Source organism: Notolepis coatsorum (assembly GCF_963971535.1).
Source record: "Notolepis coatsorum genome assembly, chromosome: 16".
Lineage (NCBI taxonomy): Eukaryota > Metazoa > Chordata > Actinopteri > Aulopiformes > Paralepididae > Notolepis > Notolepis coatsorum.
Window position 1 is genome coordinate 65,016,209 of NC_140180.1, and position 27,500 is coordinate 65,043,708.

At 45.0% G+C, this 27,500-nt stretch overlaps 1 protein-coding gene across 2 annotated transcripts in view; it reads right to left on the minus strand.

Annotated features, from left to right (window-relative positions):
• Positions 1 to 27,500, minus strand: part of ppp3cb (protein phosphatase 3, catalytic subunit, beta isozyme) — a gene marked incomplete at both ends in the record, with an annotated part of 215,587 nt that overhangs the window by 72,182 nt on the left and 115,905 nt on the right. For both annotated transcript variants that reach the window (XM_084331763.1, XM_084331764.1), the window contains one exon: positions 18,068 to 18,213. In XM_084331763.1, the coding sequence (XP_084187889.1) occupies positions 18,068 to 18,213 (146 nt within the window). The remainder of the gene's footprint in view (positions 1 to 18,067; positions 18,214 to 27,500) is intronic.

The window sequence follows — 27,500 nt, forward strand, 5'->3', positions numbered from 1 at the left end:
AACGGGTGTTGCTGCAATACATTTAGGATACGACGCGAGTTGTGTGTGAATTGTCTTGTCACTGGTATTAGCTTCTCCATGCAAATCGGGTTGTTTGTTACAGATGTAAAAATGATCTGGTTTGTTGTGTTGAGAAACATCATGTGTGTTCATGTACCGTGTACTCACAACTAAGGGGGTTAAATTAACCTATAAAGCTATGCTTAGTGACATATGAGCGAAGAATGAATTATTTTCTCAGCCTGTAATGACAATGAACAGTGTGTTCACATATTAACAGGTTTACCTGTTCAACTGGCCGTATTAAGGGTAAGGTAGGAGGGGTGTTCCCCCCGCTTCCCTGGGGCTTCCCCACCCTCCTCTCAGACATGTTGTTTACAATATATTGTGTCACTGTGTTGTGGGATACGATGTAACCCTTAGCTTGGTTGCTGGGGTTGTGCTAAAACCGCTTGAGAAACTATATTTTCCTAAAGAAAAGATTGTTTGGTCACTTTTCGTGTGTGCTTAGCAAGGCCTGTGGCCGATACTAATCGAGAATTATGTATTCTCTCATTATGAAAAACGGCGTTCCTCTGTAGAGTGTATTTGCCATTTTTTGTGGTAATAAAGGGTTGTGTGTGTCTTGTGATCTACAACTGGGTTAGGTTGGCCACAGAAGCACATGTGTAAGTCTGGTACCGGGGCTCTTAAGGGGGCCCTCTCTATTCTGTGTTTTTTCTTTAGTAAAAATCAGATAGCAGGTTAGCACATGAGCTGTGTGAAGCTGTTAGACACTTCATGTAGCTGACTATGACTGTGTCATGCTCTTTTTTGTCATTACATCGTATCATGGGTGTGGGGTCGTAAAGGGGTGAACTGGTAATCCTTTCCTCCCCTTTTGATGGGCAGGGGTTACAACCTCCTGTCCTTCAAGGTTCCTGTCACGTTGCTGTTCTGCACGTTACAGGGTAAGGGGGGGGGGGGGGATTTCCTGGTCCCACGCCCTGGAAAATTGGGCGTGTGCACCGCAGAAATCCCCCCGCCATAGAGTACGTCACTGTGTGTGTCTCTGTTGGTAAGACTTCCGTGAGCTGTTCAGGTCCATATGATGGATCTGTTTCAGGGAGTGGTCAGGGCTCCTCCACACGAAGCTCCTACTCGGGCCTTCTGTGAGTTAGGACTCTCCTTCCCTGTGAGGGAGCCTCCTCAGAGTGCAGAGCCTCCTCCTCAGATTGTCAAGGTGAGTAGAACTTCAAAAAGGAGTCCTGCTCTATTGTGTGTGTATTCGATTCAATTCGATTATTGAGTGTGTATTGGTTCAGTGCCTCCTCCTCGGAGAGCCCTAACCCAAATTTTTACATGGCTCAATGTTGCAATATATTCTTTTCAATCTATACAGCTCGCGTGGGAAGTCTCTCTGGGGATTTCTGTCTCCTCCCTATGGGAGGGTGGTGGGATGTAAAAATGTAAAAAAAATGTACCCTCAACGGCGTCACGAGGGATTCATGTCGGTCTGTGTTCTTTCTTTTTTGAATAAAAAGAGGAAGGTACATGAAGCACAATGGCTCCGTGTCGTTCTCCCAGGCGACTTGGAGGAACAATGTTTGGTGTCTTGCTAGACTATCCATTGATGTGTTTGGGTCTCGACGCATACATAGTGCTGGCTCAGGTGTGTTTCTGTGACAGAATCACACAGGGGCTAAGTGCGCCTTGGTTGCTTGTTAAAACAGCGTTTTTATAGGGCAACTGGGATGGAGTTTTGTCTCTTCCGAGCGCCAGTTTACTAGGTTGTCTCGATGAATTCTCGTTCATATCTGGGGGATGTTAACGGAATAGATTTGAACATAGGTAGAGGCACGCCCTTGGGGTGGGCCACTGAGCACGGTCTAAATAGGGACCGTCTGGGTGGTGCCCTCTTTTCATGTTTTAGATCGACACGCATACCTACCCCCTCTCCTGGAGTGGGCATGTCGGCATGGTTAGGACCCGGACTGGTCGGTCCAGGTGTCACAGGGTTAGGCGCTATGGAGACCCTTTGTTGGGTACATGTTGTACTCTGCACTATCGTAATGGCTTACGGCCATGCCAACCTGTACACGTCCGATCTCGTTCGATCTCGGACGCTACGCAGGTTCGGTCCTGGTTAGTACTTGGTTGGGAGACCGCCTGGGAATACCAAGTGCGGTGTGCTTAGGGCTGGTTCTCTTTTCTTCGCTCCTCTCTCACGCATGGCGAAGAGGGGGCTGTTGGGGTGGTCTTGGACCTCCTCTGGTAACCCTGTGCTTCCCGTGCCGCCGGTCCCGGTCCGAAGTAAAGTTTTGTTGATACCGTAAGCCTGGGATAACCCTTTTTTGAAAACTGAAACACTTGTACTGCGGTATAGCCAGTGTATGCCCGCAGGTGTGTTTTGGAGTTTTTTCTTGAGGGGTTATAGGAACAACCACCGCATATGGTAACGACAGGGTGGTTGGTTCCCTGGTGTGTTGGAGCAGAGTCAACTCCCGGGTTACCCGGTTGAGTGTGCCCCTGCACGTTCATGACGTCTGCCAATCATGTCAGCCTTCTCTGCCTCAACCCCTCTGGGTGGGTTTTTTTTAATGGAGGCTTTGTCATGGTGATCAACAACGCCAGCATACGCCCCTTCCGCCAGGGGGGGGCTGTTTTCAGCTGACTCCTTTGGCGCCTGTCTCGTCCGCAGTGCTCCAGGCACAGGTTACAGCCTGTTGCCTGGTTTTCCCCGGTGCGCTGCCTGCTTCCGTTGGTTAACCTTTTTTGTGTGCTTACGGCCATGCTGACTGCCTGTTCTGCAGGGTCAGTGTGCCAGGCGGTGTGCTATTGGGGGGAAAGGGCCCGCTCTTGGAGGGGCCTTATCCGAATACGCTGGCGATGTGGGGGGCGGTGTCATTAAATGACCACCTGGTGGGGTCTTGATGCCTGGCGTCATTGACCTCTCCGGGCCCCCGTTTTCCAGGGGATCCAGTCCTCAGTGGGTCTGGGTCTTCCTTCACGCTCCGCTGCTACGGCCTTGCCACGGGGTTGGGTTTGCTCTTGACCCCGTGATTTCTGGGGGCAGTAACGAGGTTGTTCCTTCCGTTCGTTCCCGGGTGGCATGCGGGTTGTGCGTGTGTGTAGTCGTGGGGTCAAGCCACGGTCTGCTCACCCTGTGCGTTGAGTTGCTTGAGTGCCTCTTCGCACGGTCGGGTCCGTCGCCCTCCCGTGACCCTCCAATAGGGGGGGTATCCTCCATTAGGGAGGGTCGGGGGGGCTCGGTCCTCCCCGATCTGATGGTTGTGGGGGGCCTCAGCGGGGTACATTTGTCGGGCTATGGCTCTCGCTCAGCCTCCCTTGTGCAGTAGTGACGCTGAGCGAGAACCATACGAAACAGAACGATTCTGTGTTCTGTGAGTAATGGTGACGCTCAGCGTCAGACGCCGCTGCGGCCCTTGATCTCACCTTGTGGTGAAAGCTTGGGAAGGAGGTGAGTAGGTGACCACACCCCTGCTTATGAAGGTAAGCGGATGGGGGTGTGGCCAGATGAATGTTGGGATATAAAGGTACATGTGGAATGTTTTATTCAGTGCACGTGCACAAAGTGAAGTACAGTGCAGTAGTGACGCTGAGCGTCACCATTACTCACAGAACTTGGGTATAGTTATAGGTTCGTGTTAACGTTAGATAATGTACAAAATAAACGTTTTCCGCTGCTATAAACGTCGCACTTTTATTTTGACAACCCCAGAAAGGAAGTCATTATATATGCTTTACGATCCTGATCTGTGTTAGCTCCGGTTAGCTCAGAGCGTCCGGTATATAACAATACCAGCCATTGGATTACTGTTTTCTAAATTGGGGAGGCTTTTAACCGTCAAGGTAAGAGGATCGGTTCGGATCCTTTGAATGAATGAGAATGTAAACAAACACGGCGTCACGTTGAAATCACTGACTGCGCCCCGAGAGGAGTGGTTCGGCAAAAAAAAATTCTGAGTATATTTGCTTATAAAACGTAATTGTCTAATTAAATAATTTTTTATTTCTCCACGTGGTGAATACACAGGTCACAACATGTTTACATGAACGTTTTGGAGTGGTATTTGGAGTGTATTCTGCAATCTGTTAATAAACTTTTCAATCAATCAATCAAACTATACACTGTAAGGGAACGCCAGGCTCAGGCCCCGCCTCACTTCCAGTGATGAAGCTAAGCTATGCTAACGGAGCGACTGTTCCCTAAGCCTAATGCATGCACAGAGACAAAAAAGGTATGTATCTTCTTGTCTAACTCCAGGGAAGATGTTAAATAAGCTAATTTCCAAAAATGTTGGAGTTTTCCTTTAAGCATTGGGCAAAAATGGGGCTAGTTTCGTTTTTGTTTTTGACAATTGCATACCAAAAGTAATTTGTGATTTATTATACTTTATACTTATAGCACATGAATGAGTCTGGTCTCTTATGAAAGGTAACATTCTGAGGTTTATTACAGAAAAATCACTTTGAGTGCTAATGAAATAGAGTAACAGAGGTTTGAACACACTGAAGTAAAAGTTTTGTGTTGTTAGATTCTGATCAATCAGCCAGTATCACGTCTCCGTCTGTTTGGCTTGTGTTCTCATTTCCATCCACTGACTCTGCGTTGTGTATTTGATTCCCCCGACGTCTCCTCATACTGGCTGATAAAACCCTTATCATTCCCCGTTAGTGCAATCCGCCACCATAATGTTTCACCACCTTCGTAAGAAGTCGACACTTGACAGCGTACTACCTTACAAGGAAAAGCGTTGTTTATTCCATAAACAGAAAGCCTCAGCTCAGATGGTATCACATTGTATTGTCCTTGAAAAGTCTATTCTAATGATCTCTCCTTTAACCCCGCTCGGGGATCCTCGCGGCCTGGTGGTTATTCCAGAAGCCTGTCGTCGTGGTCGTGCCACGTCAGTCCTCCCCTCCTCTCCCCGCGAGGGGAGGGGGAATCGCTTCCAAGTCTCTGATGGTTCCTCTCTCCTCTGTGGTTCGTTTCTCAGTCGTTCTTAGTCTCAGTCTAGTCTGCCTCTACCCGGAACCACTGTCAGCTTCATAGGATCTTCGTCATAGCAACGATGGCCCGCCCCTCTTCTGGTTGTCAGGTGCCGCTGCCATGACAACCGCGTTTAACCTTTAGACACACATTCTAAACGTTTCATTACTGTTTCATTAATGATGATTAATTAATGATGGCTCTGCTCTCTGTCTCCTGTGCCTGCTGTTATCAACTTGTTGATGTACTGGGGAATTCAAAACATTCTGCTGGCTAACACTGACTGCCAGCCACTAGACCGCTTCCTCCACTGTTCAAACCGTCACCATGCACATTTCGACCTCTCTGACCCGGCCCCTTTAGATGCGGTCATCTCCCCCCCCAATCTATACATCACATACATTGAAAACCACCACCGATTTCTCTCAGTGTACTCACATTTCTTTTTACTGGTTGCCAGATGCCTGTTTTTAAGTTCCAGCTGAGAGGTAGGAGCTGGAAAAGATAACGGTTCCATAGCCTGAAGTCTTATGTAATACAGGTCCAAAGTTTATAAATATCCCACAAAAATGTAATATTTTACAAAGGTTTTTGTAATGTGTGTACCGGTAAAGATTTGGCATGATTATCCAAAATGGTCGTCCGCTCCCAATCATTCAGAGGCTCTCATCAAAACAATGGACTTCTTCGTCTTCTTGTGTCACCTTCCCCCACTCTCAGCGCCCATCTCGGATCGCTGTCAATCATCTGGCTACAACGGTGGTCAATCATTTTTGCCATCAGCGGTGACTGGTCAGTTCAGGACCATTCACAATCGGACGTGGTAATTCGTCCGAACGGCTTGTCAAATGACGCTCGCCGGATGTTTCGTCTTGTAACTCAAGAATGGAATCACGCAATAGGTTGAGTGGGGTGACAATCGAAAGGCAGCAAATTCAACTTTCCAACAATGTTGCAGCCCGGAGCCGACACACAAGGGCAAAGTGCCACGATGTGCGCACGAGTGCGCGGCGGCTGCTTAACCTCTTAAGCCTGACAGGTCAGATACCGGACCCAAGCCATAAATCCATCTCTACAGACTGTATGAATAAAAGTAAAGTTGACAGCTAACCAGAGTGCAAAGTGCATTGCAGTATACAGTATAACATGTAAATATATGGAGTAAATAATAATTATGCTAAGCTAATGTATGTACGGTATTATTATATACAGTGGTACAAGTTTGAATGTACTTGGTACAAGTAGAACACACTATGGTAAAAAACCATACTAGCCACTAACTAATAAGAGTAAGTATGGAAATATATATATAGATACAGTATACATTTACATTTTACATTTACATTTAGTCATTTAGCTGACGCTTTTATCCAAAGTGACTTACAATTTCTGTACGCCAAGTCATCAGGAAGGGTACAACTCTATCACCTGAGTAACAATGTTCATCAAAGTGTTGCGTGTTACAGTGTAGGTTAGTTTATTATTATTTATTTATTAAGTGCATGACAGTAAGGTTAGTTAGGGTTAGATCTTTTTTTTTTTTTTTTTTTCAGTGTTATTGTACATTGCTATTATCAGCATTACTCAAAAGGTTATACTTAGGGATGTCCGATATTATCGGCCCACTGATATTATCGGCCGATATTGGCATTCAAATGTAATATCGGAAATTATCGGTATCGGTTTAAAATATATATATATATGTTTTATTTTTTTTTATTTTTTTTTACCTTTATTTACCCAGGCAAGCAAGTAAGAACAAATTCTTATTTTATTTACTGCCAAAAGTATGCATAATGTTGTGTTAATTCCACGACAAGAGATATGTAATGTTAATTACCTGAAATTATTCCTTTTTGGAATATATATCGGTATCGGTTTATATCGGTATCGGAAATTAAGAGTTGGACAATATCGGTATATCGGATATCGGTAAAAAAGCCAATATCGAACATCCCTAGTTATACTGTATATTCCTTGTTACTTATTACTAATTTCAAAAGTAATATTACTTTACTTATTATTTTCTGGGAGCAGTAATTTGTTATGTTACTCGTTACGTTACTTCCGTTACACACCCAGAATTGCTTCCGTTCTTACCATCAAAATTCAATACAACATCTTTACTTGGCCTGTGCTTCTCTGTGTGAATGATCACATCAGGGTAGCAACACCTCAAGGGGCTTTCAAAGCAGACACACAGGCTGGCACAGTGACAGAGCTGCACTGAGCTACATCATTATTTTCCACGGACACGGTGCAGCACAGAGTGTAGTGGAAGCTCATTAACTGAAAATCAGCATCCTTTTTTCCCACAGCAGTTTGGTAACAAGGCTACTTTCAGGCTTGATCAAAAGCACAGCTGGCGTAAATTGATGGAGGACAATCTTTTTAAAATAGTCGTTGTTGTGCTGTCTGGGGCTCCTTTCGCAATCAGATTCAGATTCAGATTATTTTATTGTCACAGCTTTTTATATGTATACATATATTCAGAAAAATATGAAATGCTTTTTTTCCCGCCTCCTCAACCATAGTAGATTTGTAAACAACAATGCACACAATGTATAAAATACAATACAAGGTACAGGTATATGTTTTTTTACAAGGTAGAAAATAGGTAGAAAATATAAAAAATTCATTATTCTACAGTGTAAGTAATAGCAGTGTGTGCGCGTAATAAGTGTACTTGTATGGTGTGTAAGTCACTTTTAACCTCTTAAGCCTGATGGGCCTGTTACAGGGCCGAGATTCATATCACGCCATAAATCGATCAACACAGAATGTATTAATTAACTCATTGGACGCCACGCAGTTGAGCATCATTTGTACTTACCACGCCAAGCTCTAAGAGATAGGAATAAGTGGCAGTGTTTGCAGGGCTATAACTATATTCTATATTATAGCTATGGATACAATACTATGGCCCATTTGACATTGACTATCTATCGTTCAATATGTGAATACATTTTTTTATCCATACATTCCCATTTTATACCGTGGTGAATATGAATATAGTTTTAGAGTGATCCTGTCTAATCCCAGAAAACGACGCTATGCAGCAATACGTGCATTTCACTAAAAGCGTTGCCGTTTCTCGCCTGGACACGGTACTATTTCGAAATCAAATCTATATTATCTGTATTATGTTTCATCATGAATGCATGAAAGGGTGGGGGGGGGGGTCGTTTTTTGATGCTTTGATCGTCACCAACGGCATACGTTGTGGAGTAACGTTACAGACACATGTTGTGATCGAGGTGAAGTCATGGTTGGATCACAGCAGGTTTGATATCATATACCCCTTACCTTCACTAGGATGTACCCCAAAAAGAATATTCCAATTATCTGATCGCGAGTCCCAGTATTGGTGTCGATTGCGTCGCCAACATAATCCGCCACACATCATGCATCGGGAGCACTTGATGCTTCTCAATCTGATCGGGACAATCGCTCCACTTGCCCGACAAAGAAAAGTCAGACCGGAGACTTTTGATCGACGCACAGGCCAAGATATAATCTTTCAAAGGATGCTCGATACTGCCACCTGGGTGGATGCGGCTGGTATTGCACTTTAGCATTCTCAGGATGATTCCCCATGTTAACCCCGAGTCCGTGTGCCTGTCATGAATGGAAATATTGAATAAAAGAAATAACGATGAAAACCCGACTATACCCGGGTTTTCGGGGGTCCTGGAGCTCAACGCATGGCGAGATAACCCGACTATCATCGGGTCTGGCGTCCAAAGAGTTAATGTTGAATTTTTTTTCCAAATGTAGCCAAGAGTAAAGGCCCTAACCCTGTCAAAACAGCAGTCAAAGTGTATATTTTCAGCACTACGTTTGTTTACCAATGATTTTAAGTGTTATTAGTGAAATATGAGTTTATACAAATCTCAGCACATCGAGTCGGAAAAAGGCCCATTTTGACACGAGGACTTTGCGCAACCTAACTTGATAGTAGTCTTTTGAGAGAAGAGACCCAGGGCTTTCGAATTTCAGAAAACTTCAACCAGCCACATACCTCTCATTAGATTTCATTGTGCCATAGATGAAATATTATACCCCTTCTAGTAGGGCTGAGCGATATGACGATATTATATAAATATCGGGTACAGTTCATTAACGATACACTTTTTAAACGTATCGTGGATATCGTGATGTTTTGCCCAAGAGGCTTGTGTCGCGTCAATCTGGTCCACACGTTGACACTTTTGAACAGCGCCGCCCCACACACGCACTACTGCATCAAAAGTTACTACTTATGATAACAAACTAAACAAAGGCATTCGTTTTGTGGCATTAACGTTATATAGTTACACTTTCAATAACATCAGCGTATTTACATAGCAACGTCCGAGGTCGACCTAGATATAGCAAGCATTAGTCGTTCATATCTCAGCCCGTGCTGACTCAGTTGTGCCCATTCTGCGGTCTGTTAATAAAGTTTTCAATCAGACAGATGTATGGAAAGGCTTTTATTATAACATCCGTTGCAGTAAAATCATTATGCCTCCAGTCGGTTAGTCATTCTGCGGACCTAAAAGCTAAACGTCGGCCGCGGCGAGCTACCGCTGCCATTGTTGTTGTCATTGAGCTCTCCAATGGCGGAAGTAAAAAATTAATACACGCTTGCCGATTGGTGCTAAGAACAGCAGGGCGGGTGCAAGCGGTGTGACGTAATTGGCAGACGCGACTGTCAATCAAAATGATTCCGTTTGCCGTCTGAATGAATGAAAACGTTATTAACAGATTGCAGCATGGGTACAATACAGTACAGCTCAATACAACAACAGTCAACAGTGGACTGGAGGATGCAGACCAGAGAAAGACTTTCGTCTTGTTTACATCAGGGTCCCCCATTTTCAATTCATCATATTTCATATCTAAATCATATAATATCTCATTGCTAAATATATGCAATATATAATCTAATAATCCAATAATCTAAATCTAATATATAATATAAAAATGCTAAATGCATGGGTATTTTATTTTGTCTTTAATGTTAGCTTGCAAACTCAAATACTGTCTTGGTAAGCCTCATAATGAATTGTTTGGGGAAAAAAAGAAAAACATTGTGATGTGTATCGTGTATCGCCGAAAGGTCAGAAAATATCGTGATATCATATTTAGGCCATATCGCCCAGCCCTACCTTCTAGCATGTCAGGTCAGTAGAATTTTTAAATAAGTCAGTACAAATTAATCAGAATGTTGCTCAATGTTGGGGTTTAAGGTTGAGGGTCGGAGGGTCGGAGGGAGGGGGTAAGAAATGGAGAGTTGAAAAAGGGGTGAGAAATAGAAAGGAGAGTAGAACATGTTTGTTTTTAAAAGTGTTACAAAATTGTATGTACATTATGTTATGAGGTGGTGAGCAACTTAACATTACACTCTGATTATTGCTGTGATGTACTTTTATAATTAAATAAATACATTTCATATACATTTGAAATTCATGGTTTGTTGTGTTCTTTATCAGTAGTTTATAAATGTATGTTTAAAAAAAAATTATTATCTTTCCCCCCCTTCTTTTTCCGTTTTTTCTCCCATCCCAATGTTAGTTGTTATGCCAATTCCCAATCCCCTTCCTGGTTGTTGCGCACTCTACCCCCTACCGTCGGTCCGGGAGGGCAGAGACTATCACATGCTTCCTCCGACACATGTGTACCCAGCCCACCACTTCTTTTCACCTGGCAGCGCGGACTCTCACTGGGAGAGTGTAATGTGTGGAAGGTCACACTACCTCTCCTAGATGCTTCCCTTGCTGTGCAGGCGCCCCGACCGAACTGTAGGAGTCGCTGTTTACAACGACCAGGACCCACCCTCGCCGGGTTTCCCACCCGCTAACACTGCCAATTGTGTTAGTATGGACGGTCGGCCAACCCGGAAGCACCACAGCTGGATTCGATCCCACTGTCTCTGTGGTGGTAGACAGACACTTAGTCCGCTGCACTACCCGGCCGCCCTATAAATGTATGTTATGGCAATTCATGATGTATTTTTGTAAGTTTGGGTCCCAGGGAAACACCAAATTTCTCTTTTGGGTCTTGAGCTGAAAAAGTTTGGGAACCCCTGCCCTAGATACCAAGAACATGCAAATAGCCCTTGTAGAAGTGGAGCAATCTTCCATTTACTTAGATATGTATTTTTAGGCACATTTTCTGAAAATATGGTGACAACCGAAACCACACATTTAGACGTCCATTGAAAGTCCTGGGTCTCTTAGGACTACAACGATTTCATGACAGCTTCCTGTCCTCGCGTCTAAATAGTCTGTTTTCCGGTGCAACAAATAACACTTCCGCTAATAACACTTAAAACCATTGGTAAACAAACGTAGTGCTGAAAATATACACTTTGACTGCTGTTTTGATAGGATTAGGGTCTTTACTCTTGGCTACATTTGAAAAAGAAATGCAACATCACTTAATATGGACTATATTGATCTTTTCGTGATGTGAAATAGATCTCGGCCTGGTACCGGGCTGATTGGGCTTAAGAGGTTAAGTGGTTGCACAATTTGAAAGCTCATGATATTGATGTTATTTCAATCGATTTTAACGTGGCCCATTTCTTGACTATTTTGTTGGGACGAGAAGGGGTCCAAAGAATTTGGTCCGCCAAAGGTGGGCCTGACAGAAAGAGTTTGAGAACCACTGACCTACACCAACATGCATGTCCATATGCCACACTCATTTCAGATGTGTTCCAAGTTTCAAGTTTCTTTAATAGTTGTCATACAGAAGTACAGAATACTTTCATACAAAATGCTTCTTACTGTTACGCTCCAGAGACTGTGCTAGACAAGATAGTATCAAATAACATAGTATAGCATGTAAATTAGAAGTAGAAAATGAGGTCACAGTGTTCAGTATAGACATATGTACAATGTTCGATGCAGAATAGACGTAACTGAGTTACCATATAATATACAATACTATGCAGTGTACTAATGTACAATACTATATAGTGCAAAGCAGAAATGGGATGAGGTACAATTTAGGTACAATTTACAGTAAGGTGTACGACAGTGGAGGCTGCTGACCAAATTTTTAGGTGAAGCACAAATTATTATATTATATTATATATTAAATTATATTTTTAAAACATCCCCCACTGTGTGTCAGTGGTCAGTGGACACAGATGAAAACATATTAACATTAGGTGACAGCGCACCTGACCAGATGAAATCATATTAGGTGACAGCGCACCTGAACAGATGAAATCATATTAGGTGACAGCGCACCTGACCAGATCAAAACATATTAAGTGACAGCGCACCTGATCAGATCAAAACATTTTAGGTGACAGCGCACCTGATCAGATCAAAACATTTTAGGTGACAGCGCACCTGACCAGATCAAAACATTTTAGGTGACAGCGCACCTGATCAGATCAAAACATTTTAGGTGACAGCGCACCTGACCAGATCAAAACATATTAGGTGAAGGTGACAAGGAAGCCACAGACTCATACCCCCCCGACACTCAACTAACCGCCTCGGACAGTCCTTCATACCAGTGGCCATCAGGCTCCACAACAGTGGGCAGCAACTGCTGCCAGACATCGACCTGGGACTTATAGGAACCCAAGGAGGACAACTTACACTACCTTAGGCATACTGCACCTTATGTGGATACTGTGATACTGTGAATAATGAATAATGTATATTTCAGTTAGTTAGATAGTAAATTATAACACTACCTTATGCATACTGCACCTTATGTGACACTGTGAAAATATATTTCAGTTAGTTAGATAGTAAATTATATTGACCTATTTGTTTACACTGCTTGTGTTGTTTTCACTACCTGTACCCCCCCCCCCCTTCCCCCATGCTGCTATGATGCCTGAATTTCCCCAAGGGGATCAATAAAGGAATATCTTATCTTATCTTAAAAGGAAAGATGAAATTCCCTACCTGGGTTCCATCCTATAGAGGCAAATCATTCCTGTGACAAAATGGGATCCAATGTAATAAAACTAAGTCAACCAACGAACTAGATTCCTGTACCGGATCTCCTCTCTGGTAAACACGAATACCTTGAAGACTCTAACAGGAGCACTCATTCAAGGGTACTACGACTATGCTTGCACCTCATGGTACCAAAGCACCTCAAAGGCACTAAAAACAAGATTACAAACATCACAAAACAAACTGGTCAGACTACTGCTTGACCTTACTCCTAAAACCCACCTCACCCCTGCCCACTTTGACAACCTAGGATGGCTTAGAGTGGACGACAGAGTACAGCAACTTGCAATGGGCCTGGTCTACAAGATACACTACACCACTAAGATACCCATGTGCATGTCGAAATAGTTCCCAAAGGTCAGTGAATACCACGACCACAACACCAGAGGGAGTTCCACAAATCATGTTCAACCCAGATAAAATAATTTAAAAAGTAAAAAAAAAAAAAAAAAAAAAAACGTTTTTTTTAATAAAAAAAAATAGTCATAACTTAGAAATGAGATTGCATAGGTCTATGAATCGATATCGCGATTCTGTTTTGATTAATTGCCCAGCCCTACAGTGTGTACAGTAAGTTAGCTTGGTGATTATCATTGTGATGTAGGCTAAACTGGCTAGCTACTGTTAGCATACAAGCTTTTACAAACACTAGCCTACTTACTTTTTCATCCACAACGTTTTTTCTGATCCAGATGCATAAGTCCACTTCTTCATGTTGCTCAGTTGCTGGTTTATACTTCGGTCCTAATGTTGGCGCAACGTTTAATTTAGCCTGACTTTACTTGTTATAGCTGTACAGCTTACTTCTACTAAACAACAACTAAACTACTTCCTTGCTCTTTCAAACAGTCAAAATGGGTCCATCTGCAGGGTCGGAGGTTAGGTTTAGCTCTGGCCAATCTCAAGTTTCTCAAGTTTCTTTATTAGTTGTCATACAGAAGTACAGAATACTTTTATACAAAATGCTTATTTCTGTTACATTTTGTATAAAAGTATTCTGTACTTCTGTATGACAACTAATAAAGAAACTTGAGAAACTTGAGATTGGCCAGAGCTAAACCTAACCTGCAGATGGACCCGTTTTGACTTTGCAATGCAGCAATCTCTGATTGGATTTGCAAGGCTGCCAATCATATTCAACCTCCATGTATTGGATGGCAAGGGCTGTCAATCATCCAATCCTCCATTCAATGGCAAGAGTTTAACTGCACAGACCGTGCTTAGACGAAGTTAATAGCCTATTTCGATTGGCTGTTATTTATTATTTATATAACATTGGGTCACACCTGTGAAGTTTTCTTCACGAATAATTACTGCAGTCATTACTGCAGTGCAGGCCTGCTCAGAGCTGTCAATTTTGGCCATTTTTTAAAAAGAAAAAATTCACTGGCATTTTTTTTACAGAGGAAAACTTTTCTAATAAAAAAATATAAAATAATAATAATTAAAAAAATTAAAATTTTATATATATATAAATAAAATAAATTTATATATATATGTAAATTAATAATAATTATGAATTATGAGTGAATTTGTGTTTCACATGTTGTCATAGAGAAACCTCCACTGGTGTACGAGTTGTAGTGCAATCCTTCATCAATAAATATAAAGTGTGGGGAGTGGGTGCTACAGTGTGTTTGTTTAAAGTGAGTGTGTGCTATAAAGTGTGGGGAGTGGGTGCTACAGTGTGTTTGTTTAAAGTGAGTGTGTGCGTGTGGATGTGTGTGCTATGTGCGTTTGATGGTTGTTGTGTAGTGTTCATTGTTCGTTGAGCAGCCTGATGGCCTGGGGATAGAAGCTTCTTCTGAGTCTTTCTGTGCTCGCCTTGAGACTCCGGTATCGCTTGCCTGACCGCAGCAGTTCAAAGAGGCAGTTGTTCGGGTGGCTGGAGTCTTTAATGATTCTCTTAGCCTTGCCCCTGCACCGCTTGTTGTAAATGTTCTGGAGGGTGGGGAGCCCCCCTCCAATTGTGCGTTCGGCTGAACGTGTCACTCTTTGTAGTCTGCTTCGGTCTTGTGCAGTGCTATTCCCAAACCAGGAGGTGATGTTGCCAGTCAGGATGCTCTCTATTGTACATGAGTAGAAGTTCTTAAGGATCTTCTGACTGACTTGGAACTTCCTTAGGCGCCTGAGGAAGTAGAGGCGTTGTCGTGCCTTCTTCACAACACTGTCAATGTGTGTGGTCCGCCTGTACGTTAATGCCAAGCAAGCAGTGCAAAAATGCTTCCGCATTCGTCACCGCACGCTAGTGCGGTAAAGCGCCCTTCTTTTCAGACAAATGCTACCGTGCGTGCACCGGCGGCGGCGTGCTCGCTCAGGTGCGTGCGTGCGCCGGCGTGCTCGCGCGAGGTGCCCGCGCATGCGCATGAGATCCCGCCTTGAGCGGAGCTCAATATATATAAGTCACCGCCCCTTATTCAGTATCTACCAATAGCTCAATTGGCAAGGACACATGGCTGTGGATCCTATGGCTTGTTTGCTGGCGAGTTCGAATCCCATCGAAAATATTTTTTAACGTGATTTTTTTTTAACGTGTATTATTTCGCCGGTTAAGGTTATTTCGCCGGTTAAGGTTAGGCATGGTTAAGGTTAAGGTTAAGGTTAGGCATTGTTTCGGAGTTGGTTAAGGTTAGAACGGTTAAGTTTAGGCGCTGTTAAGGAGCTGGTTAAGGTTAGAGTTTGTCAAAGAGAATGGCAATATAATTTCTATGGTTAAGGTTAGGCATGGTTTCAGAGTTGGTTAAGGTTAGAACGGTTAAGTTTAGGCGTTGTTAAGGAGCTGGTTAAGGTTAGAGTTTGTCAAAGAGAATGGCAATAGACAGCCTATTTCCGCGCGACCTGGGCGCTGGGCGGCGGAAAATGAAAGGCGCATTACTGCATGCCACTACGATAAATTTTTGCACTGCTTGCTTGGCATAAAGCTACACGCGTGTGGTCCATGTCAAGTCCTCGGATATGTAGGCTCCGAGGTACTTAAAGCTGTTCACTCTCTCAACCGGTGCCCCGTCGATGCTGAGGGGGCTGTAGTCCTTGACCCCCGACCTCCTGAAGTCCACAATCATCTCCTTTGTTTTGCTGACGTTCAGGGAGAGGCTGTTTTCCTGGCACCATCCCGCCAGGACCTTGACCTCTTCCAGGTAGGCCCTCTCGTCGTTGGCAGAGATCAGGCCTACCACCACTGTGTCGTCAGCAAATTTGATGATTGTGTTGCTACTCCGCTGAGCCACACAGTCGTGTGTGTACAGGGAGTAGAGGAGGGGACTCAGAACACAGCCCTGGGGGGCCCCTATGTTGAGGGTGATGGATGAGGAGGTGCAGTTGCCTGCTCTCACCACCTGGGGTCTGCCCGTCAGGAAGTCCAAGACCCACTGGCAGAGGTCATAGTTCAAGCCCAGGTCCCTGAGCTTGGCTATGAGTTTGGAGGGGACTATGGTATTGAATGCCGAGCTGTAGTCGATGAATAGCATTCTCACATAGTTCCCCTTCCTCTTGTCCAGGTGTGATGCTGCTGTGTGCAGCACATGGGCTATGGCGTCCTCCGTGGACCTGTTGGGGCGGTATGCAAATTGCAGGGGGTCCATGTTGATGGGGAGGGAGGAGCAGATGTAGCCCTTTACTAGCTTCTCAAAGCACTTCATGGCTATGGAGGTGAGAGCTACAGGGCGGTAGTCGTTGAGGCAAGCATGCTTGGATTTTTTGGGTACAGGGATAATAGTGGACTTCTTCAGGCAGGTGGGGATGACAGCCTGTTCTAAGGACAGGTTAAATATGTCAGTGAATACCGGGGCCAGTTGGTCGGCACAGACTTTTAGGACGCGGCCGGGGATGCCGTCCGGTCCTGCTGCCTTCCTGATATTCACTTTTTTAAAGGTCCGCCTCACCTCATGCTCTGTTACCCTGAACACTGAGTCTCCATCAGCAGCAGACCCCCCCCCCCCCCCATTGCCGTGGCTTGTGGGCTGGTGTTGTTGTTACCAGCATCAAACCTTGCATAGAAGGTATTGAGGTCATTTGCTAAGGAGATGTCACTGTTCAGTTTGAGGGAGGTGCCTTTGTAGTCTGTCATCGTTTTGAGCCCCTGCCACATAGCTCTGGAGTCAGCCTGTTCAAACTGGAGTTCAATTTTATCCCTGTAGCGCCGTTTTGCCTCTGTCACTGTCCTCCTTACGTTGTATCGCGCCACCTTGTGGTCATTCATGTTGCCTGCCACCAGGCCGTCGTTGTATGCTTTGGTGCGCGCTTTCAGAGCTTCACGGACGGATTTGTCTACCCAGGGTTTTTGATTTGGGTAAACTCTAATTGTGGTAGTGGGGATTGTTTCTTCCACCAAAGTACGAACAAAGTCCAGCACTGTCTCCGTGTAGACATTCATGTTATCTGTGTCGCGGAACACGCTCCAGTCTGTGCACTCAAGCGCAGCTTGGAGCGTCTCCTCTGACGTCAAATCCCATTTCTGCACCTCTCGCGAGACTACAGGAGTGCTCTTGATTCTTTGTTTATATTTTGGTGAAAGAAAGATGGCCGCGTGATCAGACTTACCAAAGCCACTAGCAGAATGAGCCTTGTAGCCACCCTTGTAGCCATCTTGTAGCCACCCTTCCACTCAAGACTAGTGTGCGATTTCTATGTGGCATGTCCATATGCCACACTCATTTCAGATGTGTTCCACTCCAGACTAGTGTGCGAGTCTATTTGTAGATAATTCTCATATTGGTCTGGCAGATAATGCTGTGGAGAGAGAGAGATGAATGTATCCCAGAGCTAGTCTTCATTCATTGAGGGGGAAATATTTGCATATGCATTCAGTAGTGGACATTTGTGCTCTACTGCTCTACACTTTCTAGTTCAGGAATAATACTTAATGAACAGAAATATATGTGCAGTGCAGGGGAAGTGAGAGAAAGAGAAACAGAGAGTGTGTGTGCTAGTGTATGTTGTGTATTGATGTGTGACTGTTATGTGTGTTTGTGTGTTTGTACGCATTATGTGTCGGGTTTGTTTGTATACGTGTGTTATGTGTGGGGTGTGTTTGTATGAGTGTGTGTTATGTGTGTAGTCTGTTTGTATAAGTGTGTGTTATTTGTCGGATGTGTTTGCATACCTTCTTGATGTCGTCCAGTGTGTGGATCTCTGGTGATAGCCCCCCGTGCACACATAGGAACTGCTGGTTCATCAGGGCGGCCAGGGGCAAGCAATCAAACGCGTCCATACAGGAATCATACACTTGCTCCGAGTACTTGATCTTACCTGGGAAGGACAGGAAGAGGGGATCTAGTTCAATATGGTTGAATCATTTCAGGTGTAATGATCTTACATTATGACATTAGAAGTTTCATAACTGAAAGCGGCGCTGTGTTAACACTTTGACTGCCGGGAAACGCTTTACAGCGTCATTCCCGGCCATGCTCAAGTTGCCGAAGGACGCTGTACAGCGTCTTTAATATCAATATTTCAAAAATCTGCGATCGGATTCATATTTCCCCTCCGCTGGCCTGAGATCCACCAGGAGGACCCACTGAGCTCTCTGGCGGTTCAGGAGCGCCATCTGGTGGCCGATCGGCGCAATCGCCAAACAGGAAGTGCTATGGAGGTTGTGCTGGTCGGCCATATTACTTCCGGGCACTCGGTTTGGCTGCCGGCACTCGCTCGTCACAATATAATAGCGATCCATTGCCAATAACTCGATAAACAACATGATTTGGACGTATATAGTATTATACAAGCTGGAAATGGTTCATCAGGATAAACATCCCATAATCGAAAACGGTCTACACCACGCTGATCGTCCAACGGCGTGAGGAAGATCCGGTGAGATTCAGCGTTATTCTTGAACGTTAACTGTTATGATGAACATATGACCCACTCTGGATGAATCATCTAACGCTGCCCACGGAATTATAAACGATCCCCCGCCCATCCGGTCATCATCAGATCATACGTAGATCATTCTAGAAGTACGTCCAATTGAAATTTTTTATATCGCCCCGATTGCCATCAAACTGTATTTCATCATCAATATAATGCATTTGGGGCTATAGATCACGTTCTGGAGAAAGCTGCAGAAAGAGATGAAAACATACTTATACATTAGACCATACTTTACTATGAATATGTGAATGAAAAAGTTTAACGTTGCTACACAATGAACAATACATATAGGACTTTGAATGGGCCCTAATAATGGCAATGTAGCAATAGAATTTAAAAAGTTATAGCCATGCAAAGAAGGGGTACTTCTCCATAGACAAATAGAGCCGGCAACCTATGGTATATAATGAATTTAACCCATGGCACCAGGGGTGCAGTCGTAATATGGGCGGAGGCCAAACGGTATCCTATTATTATGCAAAGTCTAGGCACTTATCACCTAGACTTTGCATAATAATAGGATGCGCGCACTTCGAAGCCCAAACGCCGTTTGACCGCGGTTGCCCAGCACTGCACCACTGCATGGCACCCATAGTGTTAATATGAGAAAACAGCTAGGAAATATTTTTTCTTCAAGCTCAATTCATTTATGCACTGGTTTTCATTTGTTTTGTTAACATTTCAACACAATCTCATCCGAAAATTTTAATAAAGTACTAAGCAACCACAGGAAAAAAGGGTAAATAATGTATGTTGTGTTACAGCCATACGTTGTTGGTTAGGGTTCTATCCCCAGCAGGTGAACTGAAATGTTTTCTGAAAACATAAAAAGTTAAAAGAAAAATATAATTGTACTGAAGAAAAGTACAGGGACAAACAGTCCATGATTTTATTAAAACTCATAAAAACACAAACAGACACAGACAGAATAATGCCAGTCTACTCTACTGCTCTTTTTATAATCGATTAGTTTATTAATGCTTCACGGTTAAAGTGGGCTTTCAGATTATTTCTATTTTATCATCAAATTCAGATGATAAATAAATGCTTGTAGATTCATGATGACAAGCGGAACGGTGCACAAATCGGAATCAGACATCACAGCATTCTGTCAGGCTTTGCGTCTCCTGGTGGCATATAACAGAACAGCAATCAACCTCAAAATCAATGTTGTCTGCTCCACGGTAGAATGGTAGACAGTCCTAATTGCTGCATCTGTACTGACATCACAGTTTCGTAATCGTAATACTTTGGGATGTGAAATGATGCAATTGACTCTTCCTGTTGAAAAGGTTACATTTCCTGAAGAAAATGTGTGGGCTTGCTTGGCTGAAAATCATTACCAGAATCTTTGAAAGTATGAAGTGTATTTCAGGCAGAATAATATACCTTTAACCTCTTATGGCCTGGCCTAGACATATTTTCAGAAAATTTGCCTAAAAGTACATACCCAAGTAAATGGAAGATTGCTCCACTTCTACAAAGGCCATTTGCATGTTCTTGGTATCTAGGGACATCAATGGACCTCAGGGAATGTATTCCCAGTGTCAGACATATTGTGTCTGCTACTATGCTTGAGTAAATTATAATGAACCAAAGGAGAATCTAAATTATTATTATTAGTAGTTTTTTCCCCCATCGCTTATGGTGAATAACACAGCTTAAGCAAATTAACAAAGGGCAGATGACAGGGTTTTTTGTAGATACTGTACAATGAACGACAGTGAATGAAATCTACTGTAAGTAGCCTACTGTTACTTTTGTATAAGGTGCATAGCTCTGCCATTTTTCACCGGATTGTTCCTAGATCTTCACAGAAAGGTAAAGAAACAATATACGTTTGATTTTATGGCAATAACGTTGAGGTTTGTTCGACCCGTGAGATATAAACCATGAGGTTAACATGCAATAGAGAGCATCCTGACTGGCAACATCACCTCCTGGTTTGGGAATAGCACTGCACAAGACCGTAGCAGACTACAAAGAGTGACACGTTCAGCCGAACGCACAATTGGAGGGGGGCTTCCCACCCTCCAGAACATTTACAACAAGCGGTGCAAGGGGAAGGCTAAGAGAATTATTAAGGACTCGAGCCACCCGAACAACTGCCTCTTTGAACTGCTGCGGTCAGGCAAGCGATACCGGAGTCTTAAGGCGAGCACAGAAAGACTCAGAAGAAGCTTCTATCCCCAGGCCATCAGGCTGCTAAACGAACAATAAACACTATGCAACAACCATCAAATGCACACAGCACACACACCCACACGCACACACTCACTTAAACAAACAACACACTGCAGCACCCACTCTCCACACTTTAGATCACACAAACACACTTTATATTTATTGATAAAGGATTTGCACTACAACTCGTACACCTACTGTAAAATGTACCTAAATTGCACCTCATCCCATTTCTGCCTTGCACTATATAGTATTGTATATTAGTACACTGCACAGTATTGTATATTATATGGTAACTCAGTTACGTCTATTCTGCATCGAACATTGTACATATGTCTATACTGAACACTGTGACCTCATTTTTTCTTTTACTTCTAATTTACATGCTATACTATGTTATTTTATTTCATACTTATCTTGTCTTGCACAGTCTCTGGAGCGTAACAGTAAGAAGCATTTTGTATAAAAGTATTCTGTACTTCTGTATGACAACTATTAAAGAAACTTGAACTTGAAACAGATTCTTAGGGCTATTTCAAGGTTATCTTCACCAGATACTTGAATTCTTGTTTTGTATTGTGTTGTAATTCTAGTACAGGCTACTAAAAATGTGACCATCACCACTAACGTCCATACAACCAGATTTGTATCACTGTGCTTCTCCTTTCTGTTAATTTGGAAACAACATTAGCCGGTCTGAGACATATAGGCATAGCTGTCAACCCTACCGTTTTTCCCGGGATTCTCCTGTTTTTTTTACCCTCTTCACGCCCTCTTCACGGTTCACGGATTTTGTACTTATTAATTTTTACAAAATGGCTGCAATTCTCCTCTGTGACGACAGGTGGCAGCAGTGTAGATTAGACCGTTATCACAGGAAGTCAGACCGTTGCGACCCGAAGAAGAATAACAGCGACGCGACCGGATAAAGCTCAGAGCTCAGGGGAGAGAGTAGACTGATGCACCGAGGCGGACAGAGGGTGTCAAATCAACTTAGCCAGTGTCTCTTGATTGCCCACTCTGTGGCTTTTGTCTCTGGAACAAAAGGTTTGCAAATCTTCTGTGGATAAAACAATACAAAGTTACTGTATGTGATGCAGGAATGTGTAAATGTGTTGGTTGGTGAACAGCCATTTGCCCTGCGCCTCCACTGTCCCCTCCTGCCATTCCTCCACGGAGAGCATGCCTTCACTGACGCCCAATTTCCTGAATGCGATTTATACATATAAATTGATCCGTTTTAAAAGTTGTCGTGAATTGTCATGGTATGACAAATACAGTTACTGGTAACTCGCAGGCATTGCAGAGATATTGAGGAAAAACACAAAATCGCATTGGCTTTTTTTCTATCTCATTTTTCTCTGTAGATTGATTGATTGATTGATTGAAAAGTTTATTAACAGATTGCAGAATGGGTACAGTACAGTACAGTACAGTACAGCTCAATACATACAATTGTTAAGAGGATGCAGACCTGAGAAAGACTTTCGTCTTGTTTCCATCAGGGTCCCCCATTTTCAATTCATCATATGACACACACGACATACAGATAGACAGTACTGCTACATCTATACATTTATGACATACCAGATTTTCAAATACAGTACTGTTTGTGATACTAAAAAAATCCAGAAAAAGAGTGTATATACATTTGACATAGAAACTGTGCATTGGAGGAGGTTGGGTAGGTGGGGTGGGGCTGTACATTGGAGGTGGGGGGGGGGGGGGGTTGGGTAGGGGGGACACACACTGTACATTTGAATACTGACATACATTTGACATAGAAACTGTACATTGGAGGAGGTTGGGTAGGTGGGGTAGGGTTGGGTGGGGCTGTACATTGGAGGGGGGGGGTTGGGTACATTGGAATACTGACAAAGCCATGCTTGGTCTTTATTGTACAACTGGGTTAGGACATTTGTAGGGGCCAGTTTTGAATTGCAGTCTCCCGTAGGTGTTCTTTGAGAGTGTTTTTGAAGGTGGGTAGTGATTCACATTCCTTTACAGCTTTGGGTAGGGCGTTCCACATTGTTGTGGCATAATTGCGACACACACACTGTTCCAAAAATGATATTCCCACTGCTAAATTAATGACCATAGGCATTTTTTATAGCTTTTTCAGGAACATGGCATGTCTTTTTTTATCATGCATATCCTGTTACCTTTTTTTTTTGCATTTTGCACAATCAATGCGGGCGTGACCACCTGCATTTCACTGTATGTGACAAATAAACCTCTTGATTCTTCTTGAGTTGTCGTATTAATATGTAGCCTACAGTGATGAAGGTATAAAGACACTGGTAATACATTGATTGATTGCTAACTTTAACAGATGGGTACAATACAGTATTGTGCAATACACAATTGTTAAGGGGATGCAGACCAGAGAAGGACTTCTTCCCCCATTTTCAATTCATCATAACATTTATGTTATATGTATGTAAATATGAACATGTTAATGCTACTACTACATAAACTGAATTTATACTGAATTTGTCTTACACTTAATGCAGGGATGTTCACAGCATTTCACTTTCAACCAGGTATCTGATTAATTTAATGTAGCAACTAGTTCACCCAGTCCTTGTTGGACTGATAAGTGGTTGCCTAGTGGAGATTTAGGATTCACTGACTGTAGACTGTAAGAAAAAAAGCTGCAAGAAAACTAAATGTCTGGCATCTATGGTTTCCAAATACTGTCAAATTACAGTAAAATCAAATGCATTTACAGATTACAACCTTTATTTAATGGTTAATATTTTGATAAAAGGTAATTTACTGTAATTTTATAGCATTTACACTCTACACAGTAGGAAAACAAAATAATACCGGTTTTGACCAGCAGATGGCAGCGACGAGGCAGCTCCATTGGGAGGGGGCGTGGCCGGGTGGGAGGGGGCGGGCTGAGGGGGCGGGGCCAGGAGAAGGGGCGGGGCTAAAACCTGCAAGTTTTTTCAAATCCCAATGTTGACAGCTATGCATATAGGACTCACTATTACTTTGCTGCATTTCTGAACATTGTGCAGAATGGGGTTTATTCATAGGTATACTTTAGCTTAGCTGAGTTTAGCTAGTCATTTGAATGGACATTTAGTACATTTTTACTATTGAAGTGGCTTTGTCACACTACAACTGAAACCAAGACAAACAAGTTATGTTTCAACTGCTGAGCGTCCCGCTCCAGCCTATTGAGATATTCATCTTTTGGGCACCTATTGTGCACATGCTGAAAAATGTTACATGCACCTGCATTCGTCCGTGGCCACGCCTGCTCCTGTGTTTCCTTAAAACACAGGGTGTGGCCACTCCTATGCCCTTCTCGTCTTTTTCATGCGTGATCCTTGCTAAATGCACCATCAATCAGTGGAAGTAATATGAAGAGAAAAGAGAAACTAAGGAATGTCAGACTACCGCCGGAATTTCCCCAGGGCCCGGGTTTTCCCCAGCGCGTCCAGATGGGATATCGGCCCTACGCTGGACTTTCTTCAGATTCCCGTGGCAGTGGACTGGTGAACGTCGCACGGCACTCAGTAGTCGAACTGGGCCATGCTAAGCTAGGGCCGGCGACGGCATCTTGCGGCGTTGGTACTGCCACTGTCGGCCATTGTCCCGTGAGACGCCCGGGCGGCATGTGTGCAGCGCGGGGGGCTTTGTACTCAGTTGAATGCACACAACAAGCAACGTTATTATGTGTCTTTCCCAGTATCATGGCGCGTGCCACTAATACTAATGCTGTTGCTATTGGGGCTCCACTCCCGTGTGGCGGGGGGAAACCGGGGCTGTGCCCGGTGTTTCCCCCGCTTAACCCTTATATCGCTGAGGGACAGACAGTGTCTAGGGTTAAGGGCCTAACCGAGGCTTATCTAGCTTTTACACAGGTAGACGGCCTGATGGAAGGGCTTAGGACTGGTGTGCCATGCTTAGAAAAGCAGTTGGCTTCGGTCCTCTGCCCAGACATGGTAGAGAGGCACCCCGACCGGAAGCCGACGCCGAGGGGCGAGTCAGCCCGGCAGGTGGCTGAGTGGGCTTATGAAGCTTATATCGCCGCAGTACAGGATCTAGCTGCAACAAATAACATTGCTCAGTTGGCTGCTTTTCTGTTGAAAATGGTGTCGGGCGGTGGGGTCTTGGGGCCGGCCGACGCCAAGACCCTCGCTCAGGTTATACAGCTTTTAACGCAGCCGCAAGGTATAACCTCAGGGAGGGGGAGGACGGTTTCAACACTTGTGCACAGACATCTGTGGTTAGAGCAGTGTCCCCTGGAGGAGGAGAAGAGAATTCCCCTCCTCAGGGCCCCCCTCTCCGTGGATGGACTTTTTTGTTTGTCAGCGGAGGCGTTGGCGGCCATTAGTCAGGCCCCCACGCCACCCCACACCTCACGGCCAGAGGTGAGAGTATTGTCTCGTCAGCGGCTGCTGCGAGACCCCCGACCAGTGGCCATGCGTCCCCCGCCCGAGACACCCTGGAAACAGAGAGACAGGCTCTCACGGTACCGACAGACCCCAGCGGCTGTGGGACCGGGCGAATTAGATGGCCTCGGCTCCCTCCGGGGAGTAGACCGCCGCCATCTTACTGTGTCTAGCAAACTCTTTGTTCACCCCCCCCCCCCCATTACGGGAATCAGGGCTCTGTTCCCCCTCTGGTGTTGGGGGATCGCTTGGCTAAAACGGGACAAATCTCAGCGGGGGAGCCGCCTCATTCACCAGGAGTGATGACTGCCGTTCCCCCCGTTTCAGACCGCACCTTTCTGTCGGGGTCCCCCCTTGGGTGCAATTGCCCCGACCCCAGCCTCGTTGGCAAAGTCAGGGTGCAAAACCCCAACCCCACAAGATACCTTGCTGGTGCGGTCGGGAGAAACCCGGGCCCCGGACCCCTCGTCGGCAAAGCCAGGGTTTGCAATGCACAGCGGGAGGGACCGGGTTACCTATCTACGATTCTTAGCGGGCCAGCGCCCGTTGGCTGCGAGGCCACTTTGCGATTTTTACCATGTGTGGCTACAGAAGTGCCACATGTCGGTGTGGATGGAGAGAACGTTGAGAGCGGGGCTCGTGTTGCAGTTTGCACACCCCCACCTTCCGTTTTCGGGTTTGAAACACTCTACTGTCAGAGTCCACGGCAGCGACAGCCCTGGCCGACGAGATTCAATCTCTGTTGGCGAAGCAGGCCATCGTCGTGGTCCCACGGGAGGACGCGATGAGTGGTGTTTACTCAGGATATTTTCTGGTGCCCAAGAAAACGGGGGGTATCAGACCCATACTGGACCTGTCCTTGTTCAATCGTTTGATTGTGGTGAGAAGGTTCAGAATGTTGACCGTCAAACACCTGTTATACGCTGTCAGAGTGGGAGATTGGTTCACCTCCATAGACCTCAAGGATGCGTATTTTCACATCCCGATCTTCCTGTTTCAGGGAAATAGCGTACGAGTACCAGAGACTGCCGTTCGGCTACTCTCTGGCCCCTCGCACTTTCACCAAGTGCTTGGAGACTGTGCTGGGACCTCTGCGTCTTCAGGGAATACAAATTTTATTCTACCTGGATGACATTCTGGTCCTCAGCCGGTCGGAAGAGGTCGCCAGGTCTCACACCAGGCTCACCGGCCTCGGTTTTGCTGTGAACTGGGAGAAGAGTACTCCTCTTCCCAGTCAACAGGTGGAGTACTTGGGCTTAATTCTAAGCTCAAGGTCGAGGGCAACCCTCTCAGAGCGGCGTCGAGAGGATATTCTCGGTGCGCTCAGGAGGTTCCGTCCTGGCGGGACGGTTACAGTGTGGTTCGTGATGCGCCTGCTCGGCATGATGGCATCTGCTCACTCTGTGGTCCCACTTGGCCTCCTCTTTATGAGGAGGATACAGGGGTGGTTTTTCAGTATGAAAATAGACCCTGTGATAGGCAAGTGGAAGCGGCTGAAAGTCCCCACTTCAGTGCTGGGGGACCTCGACCACTGGGGGGGGGGCGGGGGCCCTCACCGGTGGGGTCCCTCATGGGCAGCAGGACATCGCATGTGACGGTCTTCTCCGACGCCTCCCTCACAGGATGGGGGGGGGACATGTCGGACCGACACAGTAGGAGGCAGCTGGCCTGCTCGGTCTGCCCTACATATCAATGTGTTGGAATTGAAGGCAGTGCTTCTAGTCCTCAAACGGCTCCGCCCTCATGTGGTGGGTGAGCATGTTCTGGTCAGGACGGACAGCACGGCGTCAGCGTCGTATATCAACAGACAGGGAGGAGTGCGCTCCCCCCATCTCCACCGGGCGGTGGGCGAACTCTGGCTATGGGCATCTCGCAATCTGCACAGCCTGAGGGCTCTCCACATCCCCGGCAGGGAGAATGTGGGTGCAGATTTGATGTCACAGGGAGGTCCCCACCCAGCCAAGTGGAGACTACATTCAGACACAGTCAGACGGATCTGGAACCGATTCAGGGAGGCTGCGGTGGACCTGTTTGCGAGCAGTCAGTCCTACCAGTGCCCCCTGTGGTTCTCGG